The sequence below is a fragment of the Miniopterus natalensis genome, chromosome 14 (assembly GCF_054644295.1).
Source record: "Miniopterus natalensis isolate mMinNat1 chromosome 14, mMinNat1.hap1, whole genome shotgun sequence".
NCBI lineage: Eukaryota > Metazoa > Chordata > Mammalia > Chiroptera > Miniopteridae > Miniopterus > Miniopterus natalensis.
The window spans coordinates 27,993,679-28,015,562 of record NC_142094.1 but is presented as its reverse complement, the minus strand read 5'-3'; the positions used below and the strand labels follow the sequence as shown (position 1 = coordinate 28,015,562).

Genomic DNA, 21,884 nt, shown 5'->3' with positions numbered 1-21,884 from the left:
TTCAATATTTGATAAAATGGCATCTCAAACCTGTGGTGGAAAAAAAAAAAGTACTATTCAGTATGTAATATTGGGACAACTAGGTATCCATCTAGAAGAAAATAAAATAAAATTGGATCCAGACTTCTCTCTGTCCGTAAACCAGGATACATTCCAAATGCATCAAACACTTAAATGTAAAATAAGTGGAACTATAAAAATGTTAGGAGAAAACATGGTTTAATTTCTTTACAACCTTGGATGAGGCAGACATTTATAATTACGCCTCTAAGCTATAAAGCCATAAAGATAAAAAGGTAGTTAAATTTGATATATACAAGTTAAAAGTGTGCAAATAAAAATACCAAAAGAAAAATCAAAAGAATAAGAAACTGGGAAAATCATTGCCTCTCACGCACCAGCGAACAACTCGGTTCCGAATCATAAAAAGAGCATGCAGGCACAGGAAGGAAAAGTCCAATAAGGCAGCAGAAGAACTTGCCAAGGATCTGACTCAATAAATGCAAATGATTCTCAAGCAAATGGAAAGTTCAGCCTTGAAGTTAATCAGAAAAATGCTAATTAAAACTACACAGAAATGTAATTTCTCATGTATCAGGTTGACAAAACTAAAATTTTGGTAACATTCTCAGTTGACAAAGCTGGAAGAAAACAGATATGCTCCTTTAATGCTAATGGAAGGATACATTAAAACACCTCTATGGCCCTGGCCGGTGTGGCTCTGAAGTGTTGCTGGTTTCATTTCTGGTCGGCACATTCCTGGGTTTCAGGGTCAATCCCAGGCGGGAGGGGTGTGCTAGAGGCAGCTGATCAATGTTTCTCTCTCTCTTTCCCTCTCTCTATAAAAACTAATAAAAATATATATTTTTTTAAAAAGCAAAAGTCTTTGGAGTGTAGGTTAGCAGCTGTAGGTTAGCAGCTATTTATCAAATTTACAAATGTATTGTTCCTTTGACCTGGCAATTCCATGTTAGGGAGTTTATCCTGCATATCTACTTGCACACATGTAACCTGACATATATGTAAAGTCATTAGTTGTAGTAATGTTTGTAAAAGCAAAATATTAGAAACTTCAACTGGAGACAGCAGTGTGAACTTATGTTTAACTTAATATAGTTGCGAATGTATAATTATATGGTTAAGTGCACATACACATACACATATATTTCTTTTGTCCACAGAGAGGGCCTAGAAGCAATGACATTTCAGTAGCAGTGAGCATACCCGGGACCCAGGTCTTGGTTTTTAATTTTATTCTTCAATAAAAGGAACCAGGGTTCCTTAGAAAAATGGCTGTAGACCTGGAGTAAGAAACATAAAAGATGAGCCTGGGGCAACTTTAGTGGCCTAAAGTAAGTACTCAAAAATGAAAATGATGGGAGTATATCAAAGGACTAGAGAAGCCAACTGAAAACTTCCAATATCCAAAGTTGGAACAATTTGAACAAAATAATACAGTATTGAAATACAGTCCAAAGTATAAAATTAACATTCATGAATCCATACTGATATAAATTAATGATTGAATAAATAAGGACCTGGGGTACAATAGACAAATCTCTCACACAGAATTCTTAATAATTTATGTAGGTAGTTCATCCTCAAGAAGTCGAAGCACAAATCCCCACCCCTTAAGTGACTTCCCTGTAAAGAGGATGGTATGGAAAGGGGAAGGACCGTGACTTTACAGTCAAAAAGCCTGACAAATACTATCTGAGCCAAATGATTAAGGCCAACACCATCAGTGATGAGCCATGTCAAAGAGCATAGGCCCTTGACATAAGTGATGAGAATGGCACTGTGGACTTCCTCCCCCAAACCATTAACCCCCGTCTAATCATGATAAAAATATCAGACAAACCCAAATAGAAGGACATACTACAAAATAACGGACTTGTATTTTTTAAAACTATGAAGGCCATGGAAACAAGGGAAGTCCGAGAAACTGTACAGCTCAAGGAGATATGACTAAATGCAATGGAATATTCTGGATGGGGTCCTGGGAGAGAAAAAAGGCTTCAATAAAAACTAAGAACTCCCCAAAAAGTATTTGTTCATCAGTTGTGCCAAATGTACCATAGCAATGTTAACAATAGGGAAAACTGTCTCTGGGGTACATAGGAGCTCTGTGACATTATTGCAACCTTTTTGTAAATCTAAAACTACTCCGAGATTGAAGTTAACTAGTAGGGATTAGTCTGCCCCTAAAACGAAATACAATGCAGCTATAAAAAGGAAAGAATGCATAAGCTTTCAAAGTATTATATGAAAAACTGTATATTGTTATTGAGTAAAGCAAGGTGCAGAATTGTGTGGTTTTTAAAATAAAAGACAAAAATGAGAATATATATGCTTGTTTGTTTTGTGTACAAATAATAAAACAAAAAAGTTATCAAAATTTTCTATAGAGGAGGGTGTGGGAACTGGGCATGTGGGCAACAGGAATTGAAGAAAGTCTTTTCATAATATATTTTCACATGTGTTTTTTTTGAACCATGTGAATATATCACCTATGCAAAAATTAAATTGTAAAAAGGACTATATGACATAAACAGCCCTAACCTTTGCAAACTCCAAGCTGAGTGTTCACAAACTAAAAACAGGATAAAGGAAAATAAAAAATTTTCATAAACCTCAATTCCAGACCTGACAAGATATTTCCATTTTAAACTTTTTTCCATAGCTTAACACTGACCCAAGAATATTTCTTTTACATGAAATTTTATATTGTTGATATCAGTTCAAAAATGAATTTTTAAACTTGAGCAGGGTCCATCCAACTACTCATAAACTATGAGAGAGTGAAAGTACATATGTAAAACTTAACCAGAAAAAAAAGCAAGGGATCTAGTTTTTCCTTCTGGCAAGAAAAAAATCCCCTCAAGCCTTTAAACCCAGGAAGGTTACAGTAATCATCAGGAAAGAATGTAATCTTAGCCAAGTGTGCCAGGGAAGAAGTAAAGTGTATTTCTACTCAGACTAAGAGGTCATGAGTCCTGAGCACCAGTGAGCACACCCACCCAGCGACACGTTAATGGAGAAGCACTGACGAGCCCAGCCTGGGCTGCTAGCTGTAGTGTGGTTGACCATTTTAGTAAAATTCGGGTGTGGGAACTGCATTTTATACTCACTCCGTTACTGATCTGTTTCTTGTCTCCACCTGGTGCTGTGTTATCTACAAGGCATCCTGCAGACAACCTACCTGGAATCAAATTGGATCAGCTAAAAGATTATGAAATATATGGGATTTATACGGTTTTCTTAACATATACATTTTGGGGCCTAGTTTTTCCAGGGCCTGACCAAGGACAAGCTGTAAAGGTTTAGACAGACTGGCTATTTGGCCTCTCTCAGGTCCATGGGCCTAGATTGAGTCCCCTGAATATAACATGAATATTAGTAAACAACCAAAGAGTGCTTTTTAGTTCCATAAAGCTGACTCATTTCCCCCCAAATAGGGATTGGTGATAATAATAGTAATAGGTAAAATTTATGTATGATTAACTTGGGCCCATTGCAGTACCATTTGCCTTGCCTCATTTAATTCACACCCAGTCTTATGAGATAGTCCTATTATTCTTTCCATTTTGAAAATGAGAAAAATAAATGAGATTCGGAGAGGTTAAACAGCTCCTTAAGGCCACAAGGGTCAACCCCAGTGAGTGGGAGCTCATCCTCCTGATTTCTATAGCAAATGTGCCTGGCTTTGGGCTGAATTCTAGAGAGCACTAGACGCATGTAATATACTAGTATATGTATCTTTTCAATTTACCAAGGGTTTCACGTGCAGTTCTTATTTGACCCTCACAATAGCACTATAATTTTGAAAACTGATATTCTCATTTACAGATAAGGAAAATGAAACTCAGATCCCCTAGCCAGTAAGTGGCAGCTATGAGGCACCATCTTAAGTCTTCCAGCTAATTATAAGTCTAGTGTGTTCTTTCGTTACCCTAAATTTTCAAAGACAAATTTTATTTCTAAAAGCCCTTACTATTCAAATGGTTTAATCTTTCATATATTAATCACATCACTAAATGTGATTTTTAAAAGAGCAAATATTACAGTTAGATAAGTGAAGTGATAACTTTCCTAATTTTAAAAACCGTTATCTATAAGAAGACATTAGAAATTGAAAAACAGTTTTAAAGATTCAGTTATATTTCAACAGAAGGAAATAGTCATATAATTATATGTTTGTACTTGCTAACTATAGTTACATCTAAAATTATAATCAATTATCTAAGAATTTCTTTTTCTGTATCTCTAATACCATTTTATTAATAAAGTAATTCACATTTTTGATCCTTTCATTTCTGAATTGCTTTTATCCAACAGATTTTTCATTTCTGAAGTTACTCCCACTATTTTCAAAAGAAGTTTGGTATAGAAAAGAAATATACAATAATAATGAGCTCCTCTTAGGATGATATAAGAAAGCCTAGTTATCCAGCAAGAATTTGTGTATCTGACATACATAAAAGATGATCTGGAGGGACGCTGTGAGAAAGGCACCAATTGTCATTCATTAAACCAGATTTTAATTGTTACATAGTTTTTGGCTTCTTTCTAACTTCTATAAGTAGAAAATAATCCAGATTAAGCAAATTACAAGGTAGTATTTATAGTATCTTCCCAAAATTTTAAATTACTGTCATTTTATTAGCAATTTTGGGGCATAGCACTTAACATCCCAGAGAGAAAAAGTAGCTGTGTAACCCAGAAATGGCTGGGTCCAACAATCAGCCTATGTTCTTGTAACTCCTCTGCATTCTCTTTTCCTACCTCCCTGAAAAATTCACCCAAGCAGGAAATGGGTTTATTGTTGGTTTCCTAAAGACAGAGACATCTAAGTTTGGTTGGGGTTGGGAGGGTGAGGGATTCACATTGTGCAGAACAATTGTCCCCAGAGCTCATGCACCTCCTGCAAGCAGCCTGTCCAACCTCATTTTTGCTAGAGCTTTCCAACTCTCCACCTTAAGACTCCAGTTACTTTCACGTAACCAACCCTCACTTGTCATCCAACAAAGGACACTCGGGATACTCCATTTACCTGGATTCATCCTGGGGACGCGGGGAGCAGTGGATGTGTGTGGACTGAAAATAATATTTGCCTACCACAAGTAAAATTGAACATAATATGACCAAATATGAAGATAGAAGTTAATATATTTGTATTATGGACACTATAAAAGCTGTCTATGGCTTTTGACATTTACTTCTTTCTCAGCTGAACAAATGCCATAAAAGATAGTGTTGCTCTGTTTGTTTGTTTTTAGTTGCAAGATAATAGACCACAGTCATTGACTTGTGGTTTGTTTGTTTTTTGGTGATGGTGGCAAAGTGGTGTCCATGTCCCTCTTTTGCACTGTCATCTGGCTCTCACCACCACCATGCATAATTTGAGAAACAGCTTACATAAGTTGTAAGTCTATAGCTTGGAAAAGAGAAAAAAAATCTTGATGTTTTACATAAAAATCCATATTTCTGGCACCTATTGAAAATCTTCAAGCCCAAATTCCCACATGGTAACAATCAGCTAAAGCCAAGTGTTGGTCGACTGTTCATTTACATTTTCAGCTCTGAGTTCAGCTCTGCTGTCTACAGTGACTGAATCTACCACGCAGGCCTTCCTCACCAGCTAGTCCAAGCAACTTTTGTGTCATTTCCATATGTGCTGTTATTCTAAGATCACACAAAAAAATTTCCTTTTCATTTTAAATTAATTTTTAGATAGATTTTGAATTTTTTTTGTTTCTTAGAAGGAAAACATAAACTCGTTAGACAATGGTGTAGTGTTATAGAAATTTACACTTGTGGGGTGTGTCAGCTGCTATTCTTTTACACAAAATATTAATTTATCATCAAGAAACAATAGTTTTAAAATTTGTTCTCACAAATACTGAAAGTACATTTTTTCACATGAAGGACATCTTGGATTATTTTGTTCCAAAACATCTATCAAAATAATGCTTAAGGCTTCTCTGGGTTTTATTTCAGCGCTGCACATGTCCTTAGAAGATAGCTTACGATGGCTTGGAGAAGTTATGGCTGAAATCGGACCATCTCATTTACAGAAAAACGAGAAATGGAATATCTTTGATGTAAGACAAGCCAAAACTGTCATTAATTACTTCAAAATCAGGTATGGATTTCTTTTCAGTCACATTGATTTTTTGTTTCATATTTTCTAGAAAAATGTCTACTAAATAGAAACTAATTCAGTTTTTAGCAGAGTTTGACATTTACAGAAGTTATACAGTAATTAACCCAACCAATAATTAGATAATATTTTAATCATCCATTCAATAAATGAAAGTCAGGACATTGACCAGTTTAGTTAACTTGCATTCTTAAAAATAGTTTTGTGTTTGATAAGTATAAGTTTATTTAGAATTATAATAAATTATCTAAGCACTTCTTTTTTCTATACATCTCTAATACCATTTTATAAATAAAATAATTCTTTCATATTTTTCAGACTGGATTACAATAGAATCTATATTTTAGGTAGTTAGCCTTGACATCAAAATTTTACATTGTAAAGAGCAACATTCATTACCACTTAAACATTTATTTTAAGCGCTTTGTACTAGAAGTTAAAAAGATTTATGTATATACTTCCTCAAATTTATTATGTGTCCAGAAATATTTTGTAGTATTGACCAATTAAACTCAGAAAGTTTTTCTTTCTGCTTGGAAAATGATGGTATATGGAGGGAAAGTATTTTTATTACAGTGATTCTTCTTTGGTGAACTAAGAAATCTGTCCTTTTATTTAATCTGTCACAGGGTCTGCATTAGAGCCATGCATCTCTCCCAGGAGACATTTTTAGAGTTTGCAAATATTTAAACAAGAGTTGGTAAAAATCTTTCTTTTGTCTAACTAAAAGCTTCAGCAGACTATCTTTGTTCCTCTAATGCTGTATACTGCAGCGTTTTCCAACTTTAAATTTTAAAATTCAAAAATAAAGCATGCTGCATGATGTTCTAGACATGCTCATGATTTGCTTGGCAAGGATCCTGGTTGCAGTCTGGAAGCTTTTTAAATATTAACGTGTTTAATATGATAAGGTTTATATACTGGTTTCTGACATGAATTAATAATGGTACATGATATGTTTTTATATAATAGCATTTGATATAATATGATTTCTTAACCTAAAAACATACCTCTAATATGCGTCTCCCACTAAAAGCCACAGTAGTCTTCATATCAATTAGAGTAAAGCAAGGTCCTTGTGGGGGGGAAGGAAGGGAGTGGAAATCCAGGACTGAAGAAGAACCTGGTCCCCAAGGTATTTCTGCCTCTCGGGGCTTGGGAATCACCGGGCAGGGGAAACCCTCTGCACATCCGTATAGCATCCTTCTTTCCCTTCTCTCTCTGTTTCAACTGGCTAGGTCTCCTTTGCACAACATTTTTACAGCTAAATTGTAAGCCCAAGAGGTTTGTAATGGGCATTGGAACCGATTGCTAACCATGACAGCAAAACCCATGCTGGCTCCAAAATGACACCTTCTAGAGGGGGAAAGATGGCAGCTCTTTTCTCCTTCATCTCATATCTCTCATCAATGTACTTCTTAACATTTTATTTCAGAAAATGGTTAAGAGGATATGTCAGTATTAGTCACTGTTAGATACCAACCAGGGTAACCACATACCAAAAATCCCTAGTCTTCTAAAAAAAAATAATATTTGAGAGATTGATTATATAAAGTAAATCAGAACTATTTTTGATGCTGTTGAATCTTTATATTGTGACCTCAAAGAAATTATACATTTCAAATGTACTGGTTACATAAATAAAATATCAATTAGTAGGATATCTGGAATTGATACTGAAATTGTATAAAGAGAAATATGCTTTTCTATAGCACCTGTTCAGAATGCCTCATAGATCCACAAATGTAAGTTTAGTGGCAATTAAATCATATAATACTTTTCATTTTAATGACTACAAAGAAATTTTATAAATATGAAACTAACTCAATTATTGAAAGTTATAAGCATGCTTCAATTTAACCTGATATTAAATTTACTCAACCGGTGAAAAAGCCCTCCTCAATTTAGGGAGAGCAGTTTTTAGAACATGACCCCAGAGCACATGAAACTTAACTGGCAATAAAATTGAAATCTCATTTGATACTGTTAATAGAGTCTAAATCAGCAATTTTTAACTGGTGTGCCACAAGAATTTTGAAACATGCAATACCTGACTATTTAGTCAGGGGCACTGACCTCTTTTCCTTAGATTATCAAATTTAAAAATGACAACGGCCAACCCAACAGTAGCCATCCAATGTAAATGAATCAAAATTATACCTATTTTTTGTCAAATCAGCAAAAAATATATTTTTTGGTGTGCCACAAAATTTTAGTAATTAGTTTATGTGTGCCATGAGTTGAAAAAGGTTGACAATTGATGGTCTAAATTGTATATTCTGTCATGTGTCTGTGATTTCAAAAAAACTAGTACCAAAATTCCTCCCCATTACTGTAAGTACTGATGAGTCTTGTTGTGCAATATATACATTTGTAAGTACTGTATAACCTACAAATATAAATATAAATACTACTGCAACTTTTTAATATAGGACATCGTCTAGAGCTATATCTGGCCCGGGTACACTTCTGTCATTGTGCATTGCGCCTATCCCAGGGAGCTAGGTGAAGGCGATGTGCACAGGCATATGCTCACTGTAAGAAAATCAACACTGCCTCTTGTGCAGAACAAGGCATCGCACTTTCAGGCATGGAGCCAGATGCCTTGACCCATTTTCAGTCTGGGTATTTTCCCTTTGATTTATGACTAAGATAAGACGTTTAACAAAAGAATCTAGGGGCTTGAGTCCTCCGGAAGTGTAAAGGAAGAGGGAAGAGGAAGAATTGTACTCTCTTAGTGGAGGTATCACTTTGCTCCCATGGGAGGCCATCTAATATTCCTTGGTAAGGTTAGAGAACCCCAACCAAGGTGGGGACCAGTGTGGGGCCATGGGGGCAACTCGACCTGCCCCTGAGTAAGGTGCCTCCCTCCTCTCCTCCCTCTCACCCTAGTCCTGGCTTTGCTCCAACCTTGCATCTTTGACCACGGCATCCAAGTCATCAATTTCCCTTTGGCCTGGACAATCTAATTACTCTGTGCAATGAGGATAATAACTCTGAGAGATTATGACATTTCAGGGAGGAAGACTTATGAATTAACTTCAAGATGGAGAAAGAAACATTTTATACTAATTCGCTGAGAAGAAGCCAACCTATTTACAAAATACTCTACAGTTTTTTAATTTTTCTACTCAAAATCAGTTATTGCCAGTGTAATCTTTTTAACCTTAAATCTTTCTCAGGGTGAGCAGTGTAAGGAAAGAAGAATTTGAATTTATTTTGCTTCATTGAATCATCAAACTTCACTAATCTTGATGTATTTACTAGCCAACAAATCAAAGTAATGTCAAAAGCTAAGTTAATTTTCTGAATGTTGATGACTAATTTAAATGTATAAGGTTTCCCTCCCCCCAAAAAAATACCATGAATGAGTAGCACACTCTTTAATGGATTTTGTTAGTAGTGAGATCAACTGCAAATGTAACTCAGAGAGACCCAGCTGCCTGAGGATTTCTTCATTGATTTCAAATGAATTGAAACTTGGATCCATTACAGCATTCAGAAGAAGCCATTATTATACATGCTCTGTAGCTACATTTTGCAAATGTTAATTTCTCAGTTATATTAAAATCAATTTTCTTAAATAGCAAAAGGCACCAGAGTGAAAGAGAAACCACTAAGACAATTTTTTGTTCTTGGGCATTTTGCTGTATTATGAGTCTATTAATTTTCCCAACCAGCGGGAAGAGAATTAGAAAATTTCAAATATTATCACAAACAGGATATTAGAAGTCAGCCCTTCAGTAAAATTTTAACTTTTAATAATACATTGCTGAGATCTTTAAACTTACTAGAAATATGTGTTTTAAGGAACTCCTATCCTTTTGGCTCTTTATAATTTTTATACGCTAACCATCTGGTCTTAGGGTAGGAATTGAAGAAATTATCTTTCTTAAATTAACTCCTCTCTTTGATGTATGACCAAATATTCTACAAGAAAATCAGACATCTTCTAAATGGATTTTAGTTCATGTTGCATCATTTTTCAACAGTTATTGGAGATTAATTTAATCTTGAAATGGTTTTAGAACATGAGAGGAAGTAATTGATATGGAAGTAGATGGTAGAAGTCAGTGCCATTCATGCCAGAGGAAACTAACACTAGTATGGAGCAAAATATGAAAAATAATATGAAGTTTGCTGTTATATAGGAGCAATGTATTATTTAGTTGTAAGCCAGGAGATGTCAAGGTGCAATATAATTGCTCCCTTATCCCAAATCTATCTACTCATCACAATTAATTTACTGATATTATTTTAGGTACTGTTACATTGTCAAAGTCTCAAAAAAGTAAACCTTTAATTCCTTAGTGTTTATAAGTAAAATAAATTTATTTTGGAATAAAGGAGGTGGTTAACTCCAGAGTAGTGTTTAATGTCTTTATCTTGGTCAGTATGAACAACTTTCCTTTAATAAACTCTCTTACATATTTGTGTTTTTTCTGAAATAAATTTATCACAATTGCACATTTGTTTTATATTTCAGTTTATTTCAACACTACAAGCTATATGAGTTTCTATTCTACTCTACCAGGGAAGAAATTGTGATAGGAACTGAGGTAAGTAATTTATTTAGATGGGACCAATTAAGCTGAATCACTTAATGCATGCTGATCAGCATCTGGATCTTTAACTGCTTAAAGCAACTTCCTGTCAAGATTACTCAAGTGTTAATATAACCAACTAGTAGTTTACAAAAAGAATAATTACATAAAGTGGGCTTTGGATTAAGAAAATAAGCTGTCTTTTGGCATTAAAAGCATTGTTAACATATATACTTTATGTATTTATGGATTAATTATTTGACAAAGCTCAATTGGATAGTGTATGTATGTCTTCATAGAAATAAAATCAGGAAAAGTGAGATAAATTAATTCAGTTAAATCTCTTCTAATTTCACATTTATTTTCGGTCTACTCGTTTAAGGCCTAATTCAAATCCTACTTCCTCAATGAAACAAACCTTCCCTAATTGCATCATGCTACAAAGGAAAGGTTTAGACAAACTCTTTAATCTCATTCTAATATTTTATTCCAATTGATCTCTTTCTGCTGAATATTGGCTACTTTTACCACACCAATAAGCACATAAATATGTGCTGCTTTGTGGTTTTCTAACTATTTCCTGTGGATTGATATAGTCAGTACAACCCGACTGTAATTTCCTTGAAGAAAAGGATCATGTGCTGTATTTCTGCCACAGTGTACAGTATAAGGAAGGACACAGTGGTCCCTCAGTTAAGGCTCCTTGAGTGATTCAGTGACAGTGCATAGATAGAAGTTCTATGGTCTCTGGTCTACCCAGAGACACTTTTGAACAGCCTTACATACCTTACATACAATCATGTATTTGTAATGACTAGAAATGAATTTTGTGTAAGGGAACATCTTAAGGAAGCTAAAAATGGCATAAAAAAGGTCCTTCTTAGGTACCCCAGTACTTTAGGAGCCTACATTGCCTAGAAGTATAAGGAATAGTAGTGGCCATGTTCTGAAATAGACAGCGAATAAGGGGATATTTATGTTATCTTCATAATTTTCCTGACATAAGAACCAGATGGAATGTGCCAACTCTTCTGCCTTCCAGAGCATTGTTATTCTGCTGTTTATAAATTGCTTACTTCATAAACATTTCAGTCTCCATTACTCACCCTCCATTTGGGTACTTGTTCTAATGGTGCCCTTTTAAAAATGAGCTGAAGGAAAACAAGGAACCCTTTTCCTTTTGAGTTTCCTTAAAATTTCTTCCTTGCAATATCCTTGTAGCTTAAATTAAATGTCACTTGACAGAGTTTCACTGAAAACGTTTCCATTTCAGAATTACATCATATAGTGTGACAGCGTTGCAATAATTATCAGTTTGGAATACAATCCTTTCTCATATATCCAGCAAAACTTCGGGAAAATGATAGTGGCTTCAACAGCAGGATAAGCAGATATTTAGAATTATCAAGAAAAATTCATAAAGAACTCCCTTTTCCCTTTGTTAATTGCACAATCATGCCTTTCTTCTCTGCTGTAAGGATATATTTAGGTGACATTTATGCTCATGGAAAGATAAAGTGGAGAAAGCAGAGAGGGATTGGCTCCTTTATTTGCCATTGTCTTTTGTATATTCCCCAAGCTGACCAGAACTATAAAAATAATCTTCAAGGAAAAGATATTGGGTCTTCAAGAATTAGATCACTCATGGAATTTTTAAAGGATTAACCAAAACAATTATAGTACAACATTTTATGGCATTTTAGAATTGTCTCATAACTCTTTGTGCAAATATCTGTTTTTTTAATTAACAACATTTTATGGAGGAGGCAGGAGCCTGCCCCACAAATGTGATTATTCATGCTGATCTCAGTGCTCTGGGACCCAGCAAGGGCCACACAACAACCACATAAATGTTCCAAAATTAACTCTCAGGCAAGCATTCAAGTTAAATAACAGATGAAATTTAGTTTTTTAATTGTGGATGGAAGATTAGAACAAAACACATAAATCACCTCCAAGAATACTTGATAAATATTAATTTTAATTATTAATGGAGAATATAAATAAGTCATACTCCTACTTTTCTTTGGTTTTAGTTTTAAAAAATGATTTTTTAAAATTTAACGATTGTTTCTAGCTATTTCTACTCACTTTTTTCAAGAAATTTCATGTTATTCTTAGATCTAGAAGGCACATTTCAGTAAATCATTATTCTTGACCTATTTCTTTTATAGTCTAGAAATCTTTTTAACAGACATGACTTTATAATCAACATGTTTTGTCATTTATTCAGTGGCTTACAGATTATATATGTTGAAAAAGGCAGTAAACAATCAGAATGGAGCAGAAAATGGAAACAGCAAATGCCTATAGTTGTAGCCATCCCAGTGCATGAAGCACATGAGTGTGACTCCCTTTATTTAGAGATGAGGACTCTGTTTTGGTCAGTAAAGGCAGGAGCTCTCCAAGTCTGTTGCTTTGACAATGCAATTAGCCCACAGACTCTCTGACATAAAGAATGAAATATAAGGAAACCAGAATCTCCTTAGGGCATATATATTTTCCTTGGTCTAAGCCTCCACCCAGAAATCTGGAAACTGCTGCCTTTTGCTTTTGTTACCTAATAACAAGAAACATCAATAACTTCACACAAAGAACTCTACTGGATATTAACAGTGGTGATGCTCAAAAACTCATACCAGATACCCAGTCATTGCTCTAGCCCATTATCTGCCGCCAGGCATCCCCTAAAATTAGATGATGCAGCTGTAAAATTCCTTATTCATTTTTTCAGCATATGCTATTGAGTTCCTATTATGTATAGGCCTTGTACTGAGTTTCAGGTATAGCAATGATAACAATTCTCATCCTCAAGGAGTTTACACTCTAATGAGAGGAGAGAGAAGAATAAATAAGTAATACAATATAGGACCAAAAATGTTATGAGACTATGGGAACAACAGAAGACAAAGAGGATCATCTAACCTATAGATTGATTTAAGGCTCATGGGAGCTTCTAGGAACAAGTGAAATCTAACGGGAAACCTAAAGGCTGTGAATGAGTTAGCCAACAATATATTATAATTTGGGGGTGTGAATGAATGAAATTCCACTCAAAATAACTGATAAAGCAGTGGGTAAGCCAGTGGAAGGTCAGCTGGATGTAAGCAGTCAACAGTGTGACGACATGAGTGTGCTGTGGTGGCATGTGCATCGCCCTCCCCCCTAGCTCCCCCACTTCTCTCCTCGGGTTCTGTTCCGCCCGCATTCCCTGTACTGCAGGCAGGCTTCCTCCACCTAGAGGGAGACACGACACAGTCAGCTCTAGTTTGACGACTCCAGAGGAGACGTCCTTCCTCACCCTGTTGCCATTACTGGCTGTGCTCGTGTCACGTGTCCACAGCTGATTAATCACTGTGTCCTGAAAAGTGGAGTAAAGTTATTGGAAGACTGAAGTAGGCCAATTGAATGGGTAACAGGATGAACAGATGCCCGAAAGAAGCAGAAAGCAATTTTTCTGAAGGCAAGAGTGATTTTATCAAGAGTGAAATAAATACAGATGCACAACTGTTCTTCCATCCAAAATCCCATAAGAGACCCAAATTTTCAAAATCTATAATGCCATGGATAAGAGATTTTATGGCATCTAAAATTATAGATTATTGATTGGATGAAACCACAGCCTCATATGTACAAAGAAAATGATACAGAATGAATGAGGGCTTCTCAGGCCACCTCAATTGATACAGAAATGGGAGAGAGCTTTAGATGGAAAAAATGAAAGCAAGTAGGAGAGTGCTTTCAGAGCAACTGCACATTCAGCCCCTTCACCCTCTGCTGCTTGAGCAGAGCACTGGGACTCCATAGCTCTTGCTCCAAAGCTAAATAAACTAATGCAAACACTGACATCCAAGTGGAGGGCAGTTCTATAGTGGCTACTGACCAACAAATACACCCTAAATATAAGCTACTGGCACACCTAACTACCATCATTCTTTCCCCTCCTGTAGTCTCTCGGTGCAAGCTATGGCAAACAAATATCCCCAGACAAGTGAGCCAGAACCATCTAATGTAAAGATACGCTGGCAGCCCAAAGTCGCCAAACAGTTGAGGAAAATAAAAACATACAGAGGCATGAAACTCTGCAAACATATCAGATAACAGCTAAGGAAGAGTTAACAGAGCAAATGGTAGGAGACTGATTAACATTTTCAGAAAAGTTTGAAATTTCATTATATTCTTAAAAATGAACTAATAGAGATCTTGGAAATTTAAAATAAGATTTGAAAACTTTTAATGAAATATCAGGTACAATTTTCTATTGATAGATCTGAAAATGTACAAAAATGATATTCAGGGAGGTGTGAATTGCCAGTGTTTCCCTGAGGGGATGAAGAGAGTCTTAATTGAATGATAAGCATGTAAAATACTGGAAAATCTATGCATAGAAATGGCATCAGACCTAGAAGGTTTCATAGGCCAGGTTTACCAAAATTTCTAAGAGTGGGTAATTCCCCTTTCTATAAACTGTGATGGAGGTTAGAAAGAGATGGCAAGTTTTCAACTCATTTGTAGTTGGTATAACCCCGAAAGAAGCTATGAATTCACAATGGATTATAACCAAAATGGGAAAGAATAATTCAGAGTTATGGGCAATCTCAGTTATAAAAATAGATGCAACCATCTTAAATAAAACATTGGGAAGTGAAACATAGCAGAAGACTGGATGTTCAAATAGGGTTCATTCCAGATATGGAAAGATGGTTTAACACTGGGACATTTATTAATATTTTTCATTACATTGTCAAATTAAGGAAATAAAAAACATAATCATCCCAATAGATATGGTAAAGCATTTAATAAAATTAAACATCGATTTCTGATTTTTAAAAGACTCTAGTTAATCAGTATATAGACTTACACTCTGGAGTCATACAGTATACCAACCCAAGGAACTCACTAGAAATATTTTAATGAAAAATTTTAAAATATTCACTTGGAACAAGACAATGATAATTATTATTGTGTACCCAATATTGCTTTTTAGTTTCTAGTCAATATAATAAAACAAAAGAAGTTAAAGTAGAAGAAAAGCAAAATTACTGAGAAATAACACAAAGCTGCCATTGTTTTCAGATGGTATGATGTGAAACCAACTTTAAGAAAATAGTATTTTCCTATACTTTAGTAATAACCCGCTAGAAAATTATCACATTGACGATGAAAACCATAAAACAGTTCTAAATGGGAAGTGAGACAAAGAATGAAACAGCTAAAATAATATAGATAGATGAGATAACAATGATAGATATGAGCATATATTGAATGTATAAGATAGCAATGTTTTGTGTGGTATTATGTATTTTAAAATAAACAATGACTAACATAAATTTAGAGGAAGGTAAATGAGTTCATGTATCCAAAGTTTCTGACACTGTCTGAGAAAAGTAAAAGTGCTGCTTTATAATCACTTAACAAGTTGAGGATTCATATCATAATCTCTAGGGTGAGCATTGCATAAAAAATAAATGCTAAGCTAGTAGAGGAGGAAATGGACTAATAAAATCAGTTGGTTTAAAGTGCTAAAGTAAAAACATGAGAAAAAGGAGGAAAATTTTTTAATTATGAGATTAAATTTAGTTATAGGATTGACTACCTAAAATTTTTTTTTAAGTTTAATGAAAATACTATGAACAAAATATTTTTCAGAAGTAAGTTGAAGAAAACTTTCGAAAACCAATATATAAAGGTCAAGAATATTTTCTTCACAAATAGTTCCTAGATGAAATAACCAAAAGACAAACAAGACAGTGGAAATATGGGCAAAGAATATGAACAGACAATATACATTATCATTAAACAGATAAAGATATTCAGTCTTACTAGTTATTAAGGAACTTCAAAGGAAGAAAAAGTATTTTCAAGTATAACATTGACTAATAGCAAAAAGATCGATTAATACCCAGTATCAATGAGAATGTACGTAAGAAAATACAACTCATATTGAGAGGTTGGTGAGAGGTTAAATTTGTAAAGCCACTTTGGATAGCAGATTAACAAACTCTGATGTAAATATACTTTGCCCCTCAAATTCTAATTATAAGAATATTGCCTGTGGATATACCAATATTATATAAAGCTGTTTACACACAAATATTCATCAAAGCATGGTTTATAACAGCTAATAATTATAGAAGGTCAATTAGAAGGAAAATAGTTAAATACAATGAAGTACAATGACACTGTAGAATAAACTATCCAGTCTTTAAAAAGAATTCAGTAGATCTCAATCTATGGTTATGTTAAGATCTCAAACATATTCTTAATGAAAAGAGTATAGAAGAAGAGCAATATGACTAGGGTTTACATTTATTTTTAAATGCAGATAAACAGGAAAATATATAGACAGGTGTATGTATTTAAGTGATGATAAAGGGCCTAGGACGATGTATACTAACCATTAACATGGCATACCTTTGGGCAATGGAGTGGAAGTAAGAGTTGGACAGGATGTGAAGGACATTTTATTCTGTATATTTCAGATTTACGATAATCTTTTATAATGTGAATGTCTCCATGCATTACTTGTACAACAGTAAAATTGCTCCCTAGTTCATTCCCAGGAATGTTGAGGTACATTTTGTATATAAAGTGTAGGCGTATAAACAAGCTTCCATAGTAATATATTTACAGACAGACAGAGAAATGTCATCTGGTGTTTACAAAATGAAAGACCAAATAGAATAAAATAGGTGAGCTCTCAATCCATAAAATTAAATCCTTTACAACTATGTTGCTTCCACATTTTAATTTTAAGTATAAACTAGGTTTAGCTGAAAAGTCATTTATAGAATAAAAATCTGGTGTTGTTCTATAACATCCCAAATTTTCCCTAAGAAAATTAAATTGATATCATGAATTATGTATACATAGCACATTTAAAAATATTTATTCAGTTTAATTTCACCAATGTGACAACACATCACATCTTGGATCATTTGTACTTTCAAAGGTTATATTATATATAACTATTTAAACACACGCACATACACACATATTTGTGTTTGAATGTATAAACCTCTTAAGATTGTCTGCTTTAATAGTTTTTTTTAATTTGCAAAGTGTAATAGATGTAGATTTGTCTTTATTAAGCCAGCATAGTTAACATGTTTCAGAATTTTACTTTATAACATGGGCATTTTCACACAAACTTCCTCGCACAATTTCAGGGGCACCATTCACATTGCCGCCTCTCTGATTAATGGAGTTGCCTGTTGCACAGTCTGGGCAGCCACTGGTGGAGGCCACTTTCACAAGTGGTGCTGTAGCAGAATATGATTGCTATAAATGTGATAAACTTAGACATTTAAAGAGAATGATAAATATACCTAAGTAGTTACCTTGCCTAGAATCATATTTTGGCAGCCTTTCATAACCCAAAATAATACCACTTAAAGTCAGCAAATGTAGAAAACTCAGACCTCTCTAAAAGCAGTGAATGTCAATTGTATGTAATTTCATGTTCTGAGCACTTATTCCTAAAGCAAAAACAAAATAAAGAAAACACTTTTTTCTCCCTGTTTCAAAACCAAGACAGATTATGGGTGTTAATGACACTGTACTTAAAAATTGTTAGGCTTTGAGGGGAAAATAATCAGGTTCTAGAAACATAAATTTTATTTTCTGTCTTTATAAAGTTATGGTTTCCTGAATAAACAAAATATGAGACTTATATAAACACTCACCCTTTTATGGGGAAAAAAGGCAAAAACAGCATTGCATGTCTGATCATATTTTGGAGAGGAGGAAGGCAACTGAAGCATAGCTACGAAGATATCTTTTCCCTCTTCAGTTTACCCTTGAGATGTACCTATCAAAATCATCTAAACTTATCCAGATGATGTTTTTAATCTTGAAAAGGCATTTCCCCCCCTTGTTGGATGATTATATTAGCAAACTGCTGGAAGGGAAAATCATACAAGACATAATTTGTAGTTTGACCTACTCACATTGGGTGTTGCTAAGAAAATGAATCAAAACTTGTTGTGTTAAAATAACTCCATCTGCTCCACCTGACATGTGTGACTAACTGACTTTAGAATCTATCATTTAAAGAAAATGGTTGACACTTGGGTATACAATTTATCAAACTTCACCCTAGCCCTTTTTCTCCAAAGCACAGAAAAATAATCATCCCTCCCTAAATATAAATCTTTTAAGAGAAATTCAAGGAATCTGTCTCCAGTAAAATAATTGATAAATGGCAGGAGCATAATTTAAGGATGGTTTCCATCGCTGATCATACGGCACCTAAACTCTTGAACCTGCCACTCAAGTCTTTCCATCTGTAGGCCCACCAGCATTCATTTCAGCTCCTCTGTGACCAGTTCTTTAAGGAGTTTTATGTTGGTCTTTTCATAATTACAGGTTTCCTACTTATTTCTGCCTTGAAGTAAGTTCTCCCTACTACCTGAAAGGCTCTCCAACCTTCCATCTGCCAACCAAAGTCTATTATCCCCTCACAGCTCAGTTTGAGGAACACCTCACTCAAAGAATCAAAGAAAGAAACAGAAAAGAAAGGACAGAAGGGAGGGAGGGAGGAAGGGGAAAGTACTTTCTCTAACAGTACTTTTTACTTATTTCTTCAGTATTAAATACCTTCTAATTATAGAGCTGCATCTCGTGACACTAATCACAGAGGGGTGTGAGACCTGGGTAACTGACGCTATTTTGTTTTGCTCAGTATAGGAACTACAGCAGACCCTTGAACAGCATGGGTTTGAACCGAGCGGGTCCACATTCATGGATTTTTTTTATTGTTGTCACTATTACAGATGTTCCCAGTTCTGCCCCTGCATTTGCCCCACTCTGTGTTCCTGGATTTTGCATCCAATGATTCAACTAATCACAGATCAAAAAGAGTATTTTCCATCCATGGTGGGGAATCCCAAAAGAGAGGGAAAACTGTATGCATTATTCTACACCAGTTTATATAAGGGACTTGAGCATTTATGGATTTTGGTATCTGATTCAGGGGTCTTGGAACCCATCCCCCATGTTGTTCAAGGGTCAACTGTATATACATTCACCGGGTTTTCAATAATTGTTTACTAGATCAATGTGAAAAAGGAAAATTTTATTTCATTAATTCTAAAATATTATATTTGGAGGATTTTAGTTTGGTGTGTAGACCCAAAAATCTAAACTAACCTCTTTAAATATCAATTATTAAACCCATTACTAGAAAATTAAAAGTTGATATTAGAATAAAATATGATTAAATTAGTCATTTTTAATTATGGCCCTTCTTTATGTGGATCAAGGGTATGCCCATTATAAATTGAAACGAAGACACCAGAAGCCACTAATATTTTTGACCACATCAAAATTTAAAACTTATGTTTTTGAGGACGGGAACACCAAAATACAAAAATAAAATAAACTGTAAAAGTAAAATTTACAGTATAAATAAAATAAAGGCATAATATTCTTAATATTCTATGTAATAATTTCTTACAAATCAGTGAGAAAAAGGTGACCATGCTAATGGAAAAGTTAACAAATCATATTTAGTAGAGAAGATATATAAATATCCAATAAACTTGTGCAAAGAATTTCACCCTTGTAGCACTCAAAGAAATGCAAACTAAATTAAAATGATCAGATTCTTAAAAATTAAAATGCTGACACATTGTCTTGTGAGAATGTGCTGAACTGGCATTCTTCTATACTGATGGTAGGAATGTAGATTTGGTGAACTTTCCAGAGAGTAATTTGGCATGATATATCACATTTTTTGAGCTAAAAATTTGATTTTATCCCATGGAGATAATCAGAAAAATGGACAGAACTATGGGTGCATATATTTGTTTGTAATAGAAAAAAAACACTCAGATGGCGAGGTACCTAAATGTCTATCATTAGAAGGAAGTTTTAAAAATGTATGGTGCCTCATTATAATTCTGTCATCATTAAGAGTACTCATATAGTGTTGTACTTATGGTGGAAAGTTATTCATACTATGTTAATTAAGTGAAAAACAGACTATTCAGTATGCCTATTGTGATTGCAGTTTATAATTTTACATCCATATCTACGTATATATACATAGAGAATAGGCCCTGAAGGACATACATCAGACTGTTAGCAGTAGCCATTGATGTTTATAGTAGACCAGATAATCTTTGCTTTCTTTCCACTTGTCTATATGTCCTTAAATTACTTTTGGCAATCAGCATGTATTATAGAATGTAGTTGTTTTTTAAGATAAAGGCTTAAACTATCAAAGTTTTATTCCATTTCCTTTTATTTTCCTTATTCAGTATTATTTTTTCCTTGCTTATTTAACTTTAAAAGATTGCGCGACATTATCAAAATGTCTGTTTTATTTTGAAGACGTGCATTTCATGTGTATCTGATTAGATGGTGTTCTTTTTCCCTAAAGCAAAAGGTTCTATTGTAAATGAAGATTTAATTGTTACTCGAGGATGAGCATTTTATTATTCATGAGTTATATAAATCACCAAAATGTCCAAGGTGATCACAGTAAGACCTAAAAAACAAGGACTCTAGCTACAGGGGTTTACTCTATTATTTAAGATACTATCTGGCTAATAGATGGCAAGAAGTGGGGGGATGAATGAAGTCTAAGAAAAATCAATATGTCTCTAGTCTGTGATTACATACTCAGCAGAATCCATTAATAATCCAAGCTCTGGTTTAAAGAAAAAGTCCAGACGTGTCTGAAACAGACTAAATAAGGTGCAGCAACCCACGTTTGAAAAGGGACATACTCAAATCAACATGTGCTCAGAGGAAAATAACCTGCATTCGCCAGGGCCAGAGGCCTCCAAAGAAGAAAAAATTCAGAGAAGATTTAATGGCTGTCTTCAAATCTAAACTAAGGTCTGGCAAAATAAAAAAGATTTGTCTTGTCTGTATAACTCCCAGATGGCAGACCAAATACCAGTGGCTGGCTCTTCTGGGGGGGGAATTTTGACTACAGTTTATGCAATCACTGTCTAAATAATGGATGTATCTGGAAATGGAAAGGATAAGAAGTGGCTTCCTCACTTTTTTACTATCAACACTTAGCACAGGCCCTGGCAAATGGAAGGCACTTAATACATTCTATTGAATGAATTGAAAGGTAATAAGTTATATCTTCATTGACCATATTCCAAATTTAACTGTGCGATTTTTGTTGAAAGATATTTGGTAAAGTTGTTTAAGCATTG

The 21,884-nt window shown here is 34.5% G+C and overlaps 1 protein-coding gene across 2 annotated transcripts in view; it reads left to right on the top strand.

Moving 5' to 3' along the window:
- Positions 1-21,884, top strand: part of CABCOCO1 (ciliary associated calcium binding coiled-coil 1) — a 99,811-nt gene that overhangs the window by 19,795 nt on the left and 58,132 nt on the right. For both annotated transcript variants that reach the window (XM_087824404.1, XM_087824405.1), the window contains 2 exons: positions 6,001-6,145; positions 10,650-10,722. In XM_087824404.1, coding sequence (XP_087680530.1) covers positions 6,001-6,145; positions 10,650-10,722 — 218 coding nt within the window. The remainder of the gene's footprint in view (positions 1-6,000; positions 6,146-10,649; positions 10,723-21,884) is intronic.